Source organism: Phyllostomus hastatus, unplaced genomic scaffold (assembly GCF_019186645.2).
Source record: "Phyllostomus hastatus isolate PE091 unplaced genomic scaffold, TTU_PhHast_1.1 phas_scaffold_93, whole genome shotgun sequence".
Classification (NCBI taxonomy): Eukaryota; Metazoa; Chordata; class Mammalia; order Chiroptera; family Phyllostomidae; genus Phyllostomus; species Phyllostomus hastatus.
The window spans coordinates 27,597,644-27,610,701 of record NW_025334042.1 but is presented as its reverse complement, the minus strand read 5'-3'; the positions used below and the strand labels follow the sequence as shown (position 1 = coordinate 27,610,701).

The following is a 13,058-nucleotide window of genomic DNA, read 5'->3' as shown; positions in this document are numbered from 1 at the left end:
TTAAAATGTACAGCAAAGTTGAAAGAATTTCATAGTGATATTGATACTTTATATCCATTTAATCACTGCTTAGATTCAACTATTAACATTTTACTGAACTTGCTTTATCATCTATGTACTCTTCCATAAGTCCTTTTTTCTTCCACTTCATCCATCTAATTTTCTGGATGCATTTAAAAGTAAACTGTGGACAACAGCACACTTTCTTTAATTACTTAAGCATGCATATCATTAGTGAAAATGGAATGTTTCTTTAAAGTTTTTTTTCCAATGTGAAAATTACATTGTAGTAATTACATTACTACATCAAATGCAAAATCTTAGAGATTAATTTGCTGAATTTTGATTTAGTAATGTTTTTTAGAGCTGCTCTAGTAGGTGTTTTAACTTTCTTGACTGACAGAATTGTAACAACTTAACCTTCTTTTGTTGTCACTGTTTCCAGAGAGAGAAAATCAGTTCCTGGCTACATTCTATAACAATATATCCTAATTTTTGGGGGTGGCTCCAATATAATATATTTGATACAGTATTCCTAAAAGGCATTGACTGGGAATATTTCATTGAAAATCCAGCAAGCTATTTAAACTAGTAAGTGTTACAATAAAAATGCTTGTCACAAAATATGACGACGAATCAGAGTGAAGACACCTACTGGTGTAATAGAATTTTTAATTAGATGTGGTTTATTAGGTACTTTTTTTAGTAAAAACGATGTGATGCCAAAAGTGATATAAAATTGAGATACCCAAGTATAACTTATATATGTGGTACTTATGTGTTGGTGTGGCAGAATATCATGCCAAAGTGATATTCTTGGTGATGGGAATAGAGCAGTCAATAAGACCATAAAGGTTTCCACCCATGAGGTTTGCATTTACATATAGTGTAAGATGACTGTGTTAGGAAATAATGACATTGATTATTTACATGTGGCATTATACTTAGTTATTGATCCTTTGTTGGTATCAATACCTAAAAAGTAATACCTACTTTGCTGGTAGGTTAGTGTGTTTTAGTTGTTTTGACTTTTTATGAGGGCAAAAACTAAGTATATAAAAGTAGACAAAATAATATAGTGAACTTCCCATGGTCAAATCATCCAAGTGACAGTGATCAAGTCATGGTCAATCTTGTTTTGTCTATGCCTTCACTACTTTTCTCCCTCTCAGATTATTTTGAAGTAAATCCAAGATGCCATATTTCAAATGCAAATAAATATTTTAGTATGCGTCTCTAAAAGATAAGAATGCTTAGGGGGTAGTGCTTATGTATGAAAATTTTTATTTTAAATAAAATGTTTTTGTGTTAAAATGTGTGAAAAGTATATTTTAATGACATAGGAGAATAAGTAATTTTAAAGGAACAGTAATCCTCATACTCTGTATCCAGCCTAATAATTCCTTTGAGTTCAAATAATTAATTGAAAATGATCCTGTTTTCCTTAAAAACCTTATAAATTGTACTTTATAAGTCATAGTTTTTATTTCTGGTTGTATGTAATGAGGTCTTTGTTTTCTAAGATATTTCTAAAATGGAGGTTCAAAACATATCAGTATCTGAAACCTTGTATACTTTTGTTAGCATTTAGAAAGGAAAATTATATGTTTATAGCTCAATGTGAGATTTGTACACGAATTTCAAACAGTGATGTTATTTTCATGGAGGTGTGGCATTGCAGGTAATGGAGAATATTGCTTGAACTTTCTTAATAGTACAAACTTTTGAAAGAGAAATTAGGAAATCTTCACCATATGTTATGGATTTTATTGGAAAGAAAAATCCATGAATGGTATATCATGATAAGACATGAGCCATCTCTGAAAATAGGCTTGCTTTGTTACTCACTCCTGTAGTTGTCTTCATTTCCTTAAGTCTTTTTGAATAGCTAGTGAGTTTTTAAGATTACATGCCTACAGAGCAGAGATGGTATAATGTATTTGTATTTGAACACTTTCTCAAAACAAAGGAAACACCAGTTTGATCTTTATTGCTAGATACAAAAGCTGTCCTTAGGAGGTTTTGTAAAAACAATTCGTTAAATATATAACTAAATGTGACTTGAGTTACACTTCTTTGAAAGTTTTACCATATATATTTTTAAATCCTGAAGTAGTTTTCTGGTAACTGGCTGTTGAACAAAGAAATAGGCAGCTTAGTAAAGGAAGAAGCTTTCTTTTCTCTGCATTCATAGAAATGTTCAGGAGTACTCACCCCACCATCCCTTATAATAAGCATGTACAAACAAACGAGGATGTTGTGGAATGGAATTTTATGGTTTCTTACAATTAGAGAAATCAGTAATTCTACATTCATAACAAATTTTGAATTAGGAAGTGCTATAAATTGTGATATAGCTAATTTTGGCTTAATGACATTTTTTTGAAGCTTAGCATTTGCTTACATATAATGGAAATCTATGAAAGACAGTGTTTAGAAGAGTCAATTTATTTGTGTAGTGTATTTTATGCAAACATAAAATATAACTTGATATCTAACACTAAAGAAGGAAACCACCTAATTATCGCCATGGAAGGAAATTAGGTAGATATTTTAGCTGTCAAGTAGATACGAACTATTGATTTTTTTCCCCAGCACATTGACAAATATCCTCCCCATTGGGAAGTTTGAATAGGATGTAATAATTTATTAACCGAATGGTGGTTATTAATGGTAAGAAGAAATTTAAGGAAATAGACACTTTGAAGAATTTAGTGTTTCACTTAGACTTTCATAAGTAGTAATCAAAATAGCAAACATTGTTTTGAGCACTTAGTTTATGCTACTGTGCTAAAAAATGCCTTACAATCTGCTTTTTATTTAGCTCTCACAACAGCCCCATGAGGTAGGTATTAGTATTCAGCTTATTTCACAGACAATGAAACTGAGGTTTAGGATGGTAAAGTATCCAGTGAATGTTGGGCATTATGTTTTGGTTTCTTATTTTGTCAAATTAGTTAACTCATCAGTTGATAATGTCTTACATACTTTGTTTTGATAGCTTGCTAGTTCCTTTCGCCTCTATCTGATAATCACTTTTGTTCAGTTATTTCACAGCACCTACTAAAGACGTGTTGTTCTCCCTGTGTCCAATTTCCTAACCCCCGCAAATAATCCATTCAGTTGCTAAAACTTTAAAACATTAACAATGTATTATTCTGAAAATTCATTCAAATTTTAAAATGGGTTTCATTTTGCTTACAAACCTGTGAAGTCAAAGACTCTCCTTTGTCCAGTGCAGTGGAAAATTAGCAAAATGTTTCCTTTTGATCTTGCTACCTCGGTGTTTGCTGTTGCTTACGTGTAAAAATCTTGGATTTCTTTTGAACAGTGTACTTCAATAATAGACCAAAGATGTGTGCTGTCTGAAATGGTTTATTTCTAAAATTCCTAGGCAATTAGGGATTAGAGTTGTTGTAACACTTTTACTTTCTGTAGTTTACTTTTCATTAAAACAATAATATGTATATTTCTTTTACTTATGATTGGTTTTCTGCATTGCTGCATGTTATTTCATTTAAACACCTAACTTCATTGAACAATTTTATTTCCTTTAATTCATGTGAAGACCTTATTATTAGTTATATATTCATGTTATTTCATTAATGCATTTTTGTTTGTTTATACATTTACTCTATTTGATTAAGGATAAGAACTCCTGTGCTTTTTAAACCTTTCCAAAACCAAATAGAGAAATTAGTGATTTTTATATATTTCTTTTTGTCTGTTTTAGGATGGCTACCATAGAGTAGTTAATATTGTGCCAAAGAAACCACCACTGCTAGACAGACCTGGTGAAGGAAGCTACAATAGATATTACAGTCATGTTGATTACCGAGACTATGACGAGGGCCGCAGTTTTTCTCATGATCGAAGAAGTGGTCCACCTCACAGAGGAGTATGTAAATTTCGCCCATGTACTAATTGTTATTTTTTTCTTATAAGTTTAAAAATCATGTAATTTTTGAAATTTATGTGACTGGCCATGAAGGCAGTTGAATAGACACTTCCTGTTTGATGCTCTGTTGAATTTTGCCTGCTGGAGCTTTCACACGGGAACTGGTAGTCAGGAATCTTGGGGTGCTGGTCAAAGTGGGTAAGCACTCTGGATAGCTCTATCTAAATGCCATTAATTACTACTAGCCTGCTTTTTTTTATCCCTCAAATTAGCAGGGATTTGCAGAAGCAGTTAAAGGTAATCTGTTGCTTTGGTACCCAATAAATGATGGGAAGGTGGTTACCATCTCTTACTAGATGTGCCCACTTATAATTACTTTATTTTTAGCATGATGAAATGATGTGGATGAGGTTGGGTTAAGGTTGTTGAGACTCTTGTTTTATTTTTGTTATAGTTATTAAAGTCTACTTACTAAGTCAGATTAGAAAGCACTCAAAACATTGCCTGACCTACAGTAAGCACTTGTAATATGTTAGCTGCCGTCATTACTATTGCTATTATATTGTTTCTCTTGATCATCTTTAATATACTAAAAGTATGTATTTAACATTGCAGTAATCTGAAAGTATATATTTAATTTTGCAGTAATCTGTCATTGAACTTGATTGAAACTATTCCTTAATGCCATTCCTTTGACCTAGCTTGCATGTTTCCCCCCGCTAGACCGTTTTCCTACATTTTCTCTTTTTTCCCCATCCCTACTGTTGTAATTAACAGTACTTATTCAGGCATGCTTATGATAAAATTTGATCTCACATTGGCTGTTGGAATTATTTTCCATACGTTACACTTGAAGAAATGGAGGTAAGGTGATTTATCTAGGGCGGGTATACCCATGGGAGTCCAGTTCGTTCACTATCATAGTTACCCTGGCAATTCTGTGGTAGTAATGAGACTATTTAGTGTTTTCTTTTGTTTGCTTTTCAGGTTTGGTGTGTTAGGGCTTCCCTTTCATAGAATTAATTTTTATTTTGTTTAATTTTTAAATGCTATGCTATTTCTTTAGGAAGAGGGGTTCAGTTTTGAAAAGTAAATATTATGCATTATCCCTCTTTTATAAATACTGAATTTTGTCATCAGAGCACCCTTCTTCCAGGTAGTCTCAGGAAGAACCAATTTGATCTGTGCATAAAGTCCTTATCCCTCTTGCGAGAACCCTATGGCCACTTGCAATGTAAGAGGGGATTTTCGATTCATTGGACCAATTTCTATCTGAATCTTCGTGAGCATGATTTTTTTTCCTAAAACCTTCTAACATAATAATGCCTTGATAGTAATTTTTTCTATTGTTATAAATCGTGTTCATACCAGACACAATGTTTTTTATTTAAATTCTCTTCAAACAAACAAGCCCACTTGAGATCCTTAGGACTTTCATGACGCTGATTCTTATCTAGACTTCAGTTATATGATACAAACTACTTACTTGATACAGTATTTAATTACAGCTGTTGTTTCTTTCTTTTGTGTGTTTAATGTTAAGGAACATAATGAATACACTTTATTTATGTAAGAGTAGATGATGTGATGCTAAAGAAGAGGAAAATAGTATTTATTTTAGCTGAATCAGTGTTTCTGATTGTAAGCAATTTATATTATATTGTTCCATGTATAAAGTAACTTGATGTGGATTGTTGTGTTTTTCTTCGCACTTTTTCAAATGTGTCTGTCTTAGAGGATAAAATATGCTTGCTTTCTTTGGTTAGTTTCAAACTTAGTGCCACATTTTGCTCTAATGTAGCTTATCAGTAACGAATGGTTTCTTATATTGTTTCCAATTATGTATTTTAATGGGAGGTACGATAAGGAATAAAAACTTGAATGAGAAAAGTGGGAAAGTAGCACATTCTTCCTTGAGCCTGAGAATTGATGCAAAAACTTTAAGAAGAATAAAATGAAAGCTCAAGAAATGTGTACTTAGTTAAATTTAGATTGACCCTTTGTTCTTGAATAGCCCTTTAGCTATTGTTTTAGTATATGTGTCCTTGTCCATAAGGCTATTAGAGCCTACCAAAGAAATACTTTAAGCATTTTCATAGAGCTAAATGGTACCACAGATTCTCGGTTTACTAAATTAGTTGTTGAATGAATGATTTGTATATTTTTTATTTTATGCCTTTTAGGCTCAGAGAAATTTAGAAATGTGTTTTTGCCCTCATCTTATTTTGGTCTTAAAGACTAGGTTCTAATAGTACTGTTAGATATATTCTACTTGACTGAAATAATGCAAAAAAATATCTAAGAAACCTTTTAATTTTACAGGATGACTCTGGCTATAAGTGGGCAAGAGATGATCATTCTGGAAGCCGTCAGCCTGAATACAGGTAAAAAGATGAAACTAATAACTTCTTTGTACCTGACTCACTGAGATATCTAACCTCAAGGGAGCTTCCAGTCAAGATGGCTGAGTAGGTAAATGAGGTACTCACATCCTCCCACAACCACATCAGAATTACAACTAAATTGCAGTACAGTCATCATTGAGAACCGCCTAACATCTAGCTGAACAGAAGTCCTGTAACTAAGAATGTAAAGAAGAAATCACTGGAGGCTGGTAGAAGGGGCAGAGATGTTGCTTCCACACCCATGTATGGTGGTTAAAGATTGGGAGGGGTATCTCGGCTACAGAGGTTCCCCTTGGGGAAGGAGACATCCCAGCCCCACACCAGGCCCCTCAGCCCAGGGTTCCAGTGCCGGGAAAGTAAGCCTCATAACCTTGGCTGTGAAAACCAGTGGTGATTGTGCCTGAGTGAGACAAAGGACTTCTGAAGTCCTAGGCGTTTCTCTTTAAGGGCTAGTGCACTTTTATATTTTCCTAAGTGGGTGTATACCTATACATAAATGATATAGAATCATATATGTGACTCTCCAATTACCACAACCATGTTAATATCTTGGTATATGTTCTCTGTATTCCTAGACATTTGGGGTGATTGTTAATGAAATCATGTTATATGTATTTTTCTCTAAGTTACTTTTCTCATTCCGAGGCTTTTTGAAATCCCTCTAAGTTATTTGCTTTAACTTTAATTTGATTCTTTTTGTTGATCAATGAATATTTCATGCCGTGGATATATGAAATTTAGCTATTTGCCTGTTGATGAATATTCACTCTGGTTCCAGTACAAAACAGTGCTGCAATAAATCCAAGTACATAATGTCTTTATGAAACAGTACTTGAGTTTCTATTGAATTGATTGCAGAAAGTAGAATTTCTGAGTCAAAGGGCATATGCCTTTTATTTTTATTTTATTAAAAATTTTATTTCTTTTTAGAGAGAAGGGAAGGGAGGGAGAAAGAAAGGGAGAGAAACATCAATGTAGGAATTGAACCAGCGACCCCTTGGTTTTCAGGCTGGCACTCAGTACACTGAGCCACACCAGCCAGGGAGCATGCATTTAAAATTTTAATAGATGTTTTCAGTTTTCCTTCTAAAAGCCTGTAACACCTGTTATCATTTTCGAAAAATCTTACACTGTAATTTGGATATTTTTATTTCCTTCTTATTAACATAAGTAGAGTTTTGATATTTGGTTGGCCAAAAAGTTCACATTTTTTTTGCATAAAATAAATGACACATTTTTCATTTTCACCAATAACTTGCTGGTTTGGATATCTTGAGTATGTTGGCTATCTTCCGCATGGTAGAATGTTAATTGTTCTTAATTACTGTCTCAATTTGATCGCTGTCAGCTTCTACTCAACCATGGAGTATTGTTCAGCAAGAAATCTCCAGCCTGAAACTTTGGAAACCATTTTTGACACGTTTGGTCAGTCATAGGCACCTTCTCCATACACTGCACAAATCTTTTTTTGTGTTTCAGTTGTGTTTTTACCTTGAAATAATAAAGCATAATACACCGGAAGTGTTGTGTGTTTTCTCCCATCTTCAATATTAAAATGGCTACACAAAAATTCACCAATTTTGATAAGTTTTTTTTTAAATGCACACTGTCATAGCTGTCACAGTGTATTAAGACAGCTGTCACAATGCAATCTAGAAAATTGTTTCAAGTGAAATTAAGACAACTAATCAGTACTAGAGCCATCTTCAGGAAAAAACCAAATGAACTTTTTGGCCAACCGAGTATCTTCCTTAGGGCATTGTTTTACTTATATCCTATGATTCTAATATATAGCAATTTTACACTGATGGGATAATATATTCTTGTTATTCTGTGATCAGAGAATGTTGTGCATATTCTTATTCTACTGTTTAAAATTTATTGGTCATTAGGTGATCAGTTTCCTTAATTGTATAATGGCATTTAAAACAAGATGTATTTTCTGTTTTCAGTGTATAGAGTTTATTCTATATGATATATTTATTTGACAAATATTTATTTACCAAATAAATGATATATATTGGGTTCTTTTCTAGTCTTTTAGATAAAAAGCTCTCCCTTTCATGAAGTCTACATTTTAGGGAGGATTATAGATAGTAAACAGATTAAAAAACATAATTTTTATGAAGAAAATAAAGTGTTATAGTGGATTAGATAGTGCTTCCACTTCAGCACCTTCCTACACCTTCACTTTGATGTCTGAATGTCTTCAGTAGTGTCTCAGGTTTTACACTATCACAAAAGCTATAGCTTTTGGCCTAGGCCAGGTAGCTCAGTTGGTTAGAGAGTCCTCGTGCTCCAAGGCTGTGGGTTCGATCCCCTTTCAGGGTACATACAAAGAGTAACCAATGAATGTATAAATAAGTGGAATAACAAATTGATGTTTCCCTCTCTCTCTTCCTCTCTCTGCCCCTTCCTTTCTCTATAAAATCAATACATAAAAATTTTAAAATAACACTAAAGCTTTAGTTTTTACTGGCTGGCATCTTTCTGGCTGTAAGTTATTCCCTATCAGGTGGGCTTATTGAAGATCTCCTACCTAACAGACTGAATAGAAAATAGCTTGTCATTTTAGAAAAAAAAGAAATTGCTGCATTGTAAACCTGGCCGAGTGTAGTTGTGTAAGAGAATGAGATTCTGCACAGTTAGGCAAACCATGCTAGTCAGTGTTTTTGTTTTGTAAGTGGGGTGTATGCATTACAGGGTGGGGCAAAAGTAGGCTTACGGTTCATATGGAAAATAATACAATAATTAATAATCATACAAGAACAAACTGTTTCGCATAGTCACAACTGTAGACCTACTTTTAACTGTACCCTGCAGTTCTTTGTTTTGTAGGAAGAAAATATTAGAACATTGAAAACATTTTATTTAAACAATGTTAAAATTTATAGAAAAGTTACAAGAATAAAGAACTCCTGTAAGTCTTTTATCAGAGACCCTGTTAATGTCTCTGATAGTGCCCCTATAATATGTTTTCAAGCAAAAAGATTTAATCTGAGCTCATAGGTCATGTTTTTGCAGACCTCTTTAATCTAGAACAGTTCTTCAGTCTTTCCTTGACTTTTATGACTCACTACTTTTGGCAAAATGAATACAGGGCAGACATTTTGTAGAATGTTTCTCAATTTCGGTTTTTCTAGTGTTTCTTCATGATTAGATTCTGGTTATGTGGTTTTTGTTGTTGTTGTGGGTTTTTTTCTCTGTTTGTCTATTTTTTGCTCAGGCAGTCCCCGAGGTGATACTGTTCTCTTTTTATTGCATCCTGTTAAGTTGCGTATGTTGTTGATTTGTCCCCTTATTGATGTTGTTGACTTTCGTTACTTGATTGTGATGGAGTCTGCAAAAGTTCTTCGCTCCGAAGTTAGCCTCCTGTAAAATTAATATGTTTTGGGAGGAGATAGTTTGAAACTATGTGATGTTATTCTTCATCACTAGTTTTAATATCCATTGATGTTTCTTGCCTGCTTTTATTATTAATATTATTTCTAATGGATGATTTTATAATTAGACTGTTCTTTCTATATTTATTTAATATTATTCAGGCATTCTGTGTGAGGAAGAGCTTTCCCTTTTCCCCATGACCCTTAAAACAAAAACCTTTGCTTATACCAGTGTAGACAAGTGGATTCCTATTTTATTCAGTGTGTTACAATTTGCCGCTATCATTTTGATGCTCAAATTTGGCCACTGGATTCTTTCAAGATAGCTTCTGTATTTTAAAAATATATATTTTGTTGTGATAGGATGCATGTAACATAAAATGTGCCATTTTAACCATTTTCAAGTATACAATGTACTGGCATTAATTACATTTATAATGTTGTGCAACTATCACTACTGTTTTCAAAACTTCATCACCCCAAACAGAAACAGTATACCTGTTAAGCGATAACTTCTTGTTCCCTCTTACCCCCAGCCCCTGGCAACCACCATTCTACCTTCTGTTTTTATGAATTCGCCTATTTTAGATATTTCATATAAGTGGGATGATATGAAGTAACAAATATGAAATGTGAAATATTTCAAATAACAAATATGAAACTGGGATATTTATCCTTCTGTGTCTGGCTTCTTTCTCTTAGCATGTGTTCAAGGTTTATTCATGTAGCACATATCAGAACTTTATTCTTTTTGTAGGTAAATAATACTCCATTCTATGTATATATCACATTTTGTTTAACCATTCATCTTCTAATGGATATTTAGGTTATTTCTACCTTTTACCTATTATGAATGATGCTGCAGTGAACATTGGTGCATAAGTATTAGTTTTGAGTTCCTGTTTTCATATGTGTTGGGTGCATACCTAGGAATATAATTGCTGGGTCATGTAGTAATTCTGTGTTTAGCTTTGTGTGGAACCACCAAACTGTTATCCATAGTAGCTGTACTGTTTTACATTCCTACTAGTGATGTGTAAGAGTCCCAGTTTCTCCACATCCATGTCAACACTTATTATATTCCCACCACTACCATCATTATCATCATCACTATTATTATTGCCATCCTGGTAAGGGTGAAGTGGTGTCTCATTGTGGTTTTGATTTGCATTTCCCTAATGACTAGTGATAATAAACAACATTTCATGTGCTTGTTGGCCATTTGTATATCTTTGGAGATATATTTATATCTTGTATAAATTTGTATGTCTATTCAATTTTTGGCCCATTTATAAATTGGGTTGTTTGTCCTTTTTTTTGTCATTGAATTTTAGCAGTTCTTTATATATAATGGCTATTAAATTCTTAATAGATATATGATTTGTAAGTATATTCTCTCATTCACTTTATTGATAATGTCCTTTGATGTACAGAATTTCAAATTTTAACAAAGCCCAGTATATCTACTTTTTCTTTTGTTGCTCTTGCTTTTGGTGTCATACATAAGAATCTACTGCCAGTTCAAGGTCCTCCATGTTTATGTGTTTCATATTGTAAGACATTGTGTACTTCATAAATCCAGCATGTATATTTTAGTGGTTCATATTTGGGTATGTTTTACTAATGGAAATGTGGAATTATTGGAAGCAACTTCATTAAAGAACAGCTAACAGAGGAAAAAAGAATGTACTAAGTTTTCTAGCATCCTCATACAAACCCCCCTCTTGCTTTGAATCTTACCACTTTCTTATTTAATGGAACCACAGATCTGATAACTTAATCTACATTTCAAGTATATTATCACCTACTAATCTTGATTCTGTATGTACACAGTGAATATATTATCTCTTTGTTCAAAACACACATGTAGATGCAATTCAGAATATATAAACACACACATTTTGTATTCAAGTAGCATGTCATACTTTACCAAGGGTTATTGATTTAGTCAGAATAAGGTTGTTTTTAACAGCCATTTCTTTCCTCCTCTAGTTATGAGATCTTAGAATAAATGTTAATATGGAAACTGATTTATGGTATTAAATAATATCTAAAAATATGGAACAAGAGTATCACCAAGTGGCTAGTATACTTTATTTTTAAATGCTTTTCTCCTTTTATTCACATATAGAACATTTTGATTAGGTAGTTCAGTATTTCATACTTGATACTTTTAAAAATAGAATAAATTGAATTTTTAGTTTTATTACAGTGATTTTTATCTTTTGAGGTGATATACTCTTTGACAGAGAAAAATACTCTGAAACATCATCTTTGGTTTGGTTTAGGGGTACAGGTGTTTATTGAATGTTAGCTATATGTAGGCTACGGTGCTTACATCACTGGTTCACAGTCTCGTGAGTGAAATAGGTGTACAAGTAGATGGCACAATTCACGTTACCTGTGAAGCTGCATACAGTGCTGTTGGGAGGCAAATAAAAAAGCACTTCTGTGCTGGGGCTTTGTTAGAGTTTTCCTGTAAGAGCAGATAAGATGAACAGAACTTGAGGGAAAATACAAGTTAACCAGGAAAAGAGTAATGGGGATTATATTTCTACCAAGGGAAGAGCATGAGCAAAGCTGTGTAAAGCATGATGTATAAAGGTCGTAATAGATGATTACTTATGAGGTGGGCAATTGTGGATTAAACTATAACTAAGAAGTCTGGGTTTCATCCTATTAGCCATGGGAACCTACTGAAAAATTTTAACCTGATAGGATAGAGGGGCTAAGGTAACCCAATCTGAATCAGAGAAGGGGAGGTGGGATGCAGAAAAGCACTAAATTTGATAAATGTTTAGGAAGTAAAAAATCAACAAGGTGTGGTTGCTAGATATGGGACTAAAGAAGAGGGAAATATCTGGGTTTTTTAGTTTTGTTACTGTGTATAATAATACCATTATCAGAGATTATCTGTACTGGAGGAATGATTTCAGGGGGAAGCTACATTCAGAATTGAGATTGTCCAAGGAGAATATGAAGACAAGGTCATTCTGAACTAAGGTCAGAACCCGAGGCGACACCTTTAAGGAAGTGGTGGGAAATAAAACTTTTAAAACAGTATCGGATCACCAATATCTAATGCGGCTGACTGTTCTAGTAATGTAATGATTGAAATATCTCTTGAGTTTGGCTGTGTGAGGACAGATGAGATGTGAGGGGTGGGTTCAATCTGAGCCTGTAACTTTATAAAAAGTATTTAACTGAGATGAAAAGTAGGGAATGTCATTAGCTCCAGAAGGACACTAAAGGGATATCATCTAAAACCCTTGTTTAGGTGATCAATGACTTGAGCATATTTATATTTGAAGGAAAAGAGAGTTCAATGCTACAAGGCAGACAAAGGATAACTGATGAAACAAAGTAAATGAG

At 33.3% G+C, this 13,058-nt stretch overlaps 1 protein-coding gene across 6 annotated transcripts in view; it reads left to right on the top strand.

The window, feature by feature from the left end:
* The window catches only part of PPHLN1 (periphilin 1), a 103,625-nt gene that overhangs the window by 21,265 nt on the left and 69,302 nt on the right, over nucleotides 1-13,058 (top strand). For 3 of the 6 annotated variants that reach the window (XM_045829221.1, XM_045829216.1, XM_045829215.1), the window contains 2 exons: nucleotides 3,734-3,898; nucleotides 6,221-6,282. In XM_045829221.1, coding sequence (XP_045685177.1) covers nucleotides 3,734-3,898; nucleotides 6,221-6,282 — 227 coding nt within the window. The remainder of the gene's footprint in view (nucleotides 1-3,733; nucleotides 3,899-6,220; nucleotides 6,283-13,058) is intronic. The other 3 variants (XM_045829219.1, XM_045829218.1, XM_045829217.1) reach the window with 1 other exon arrangement.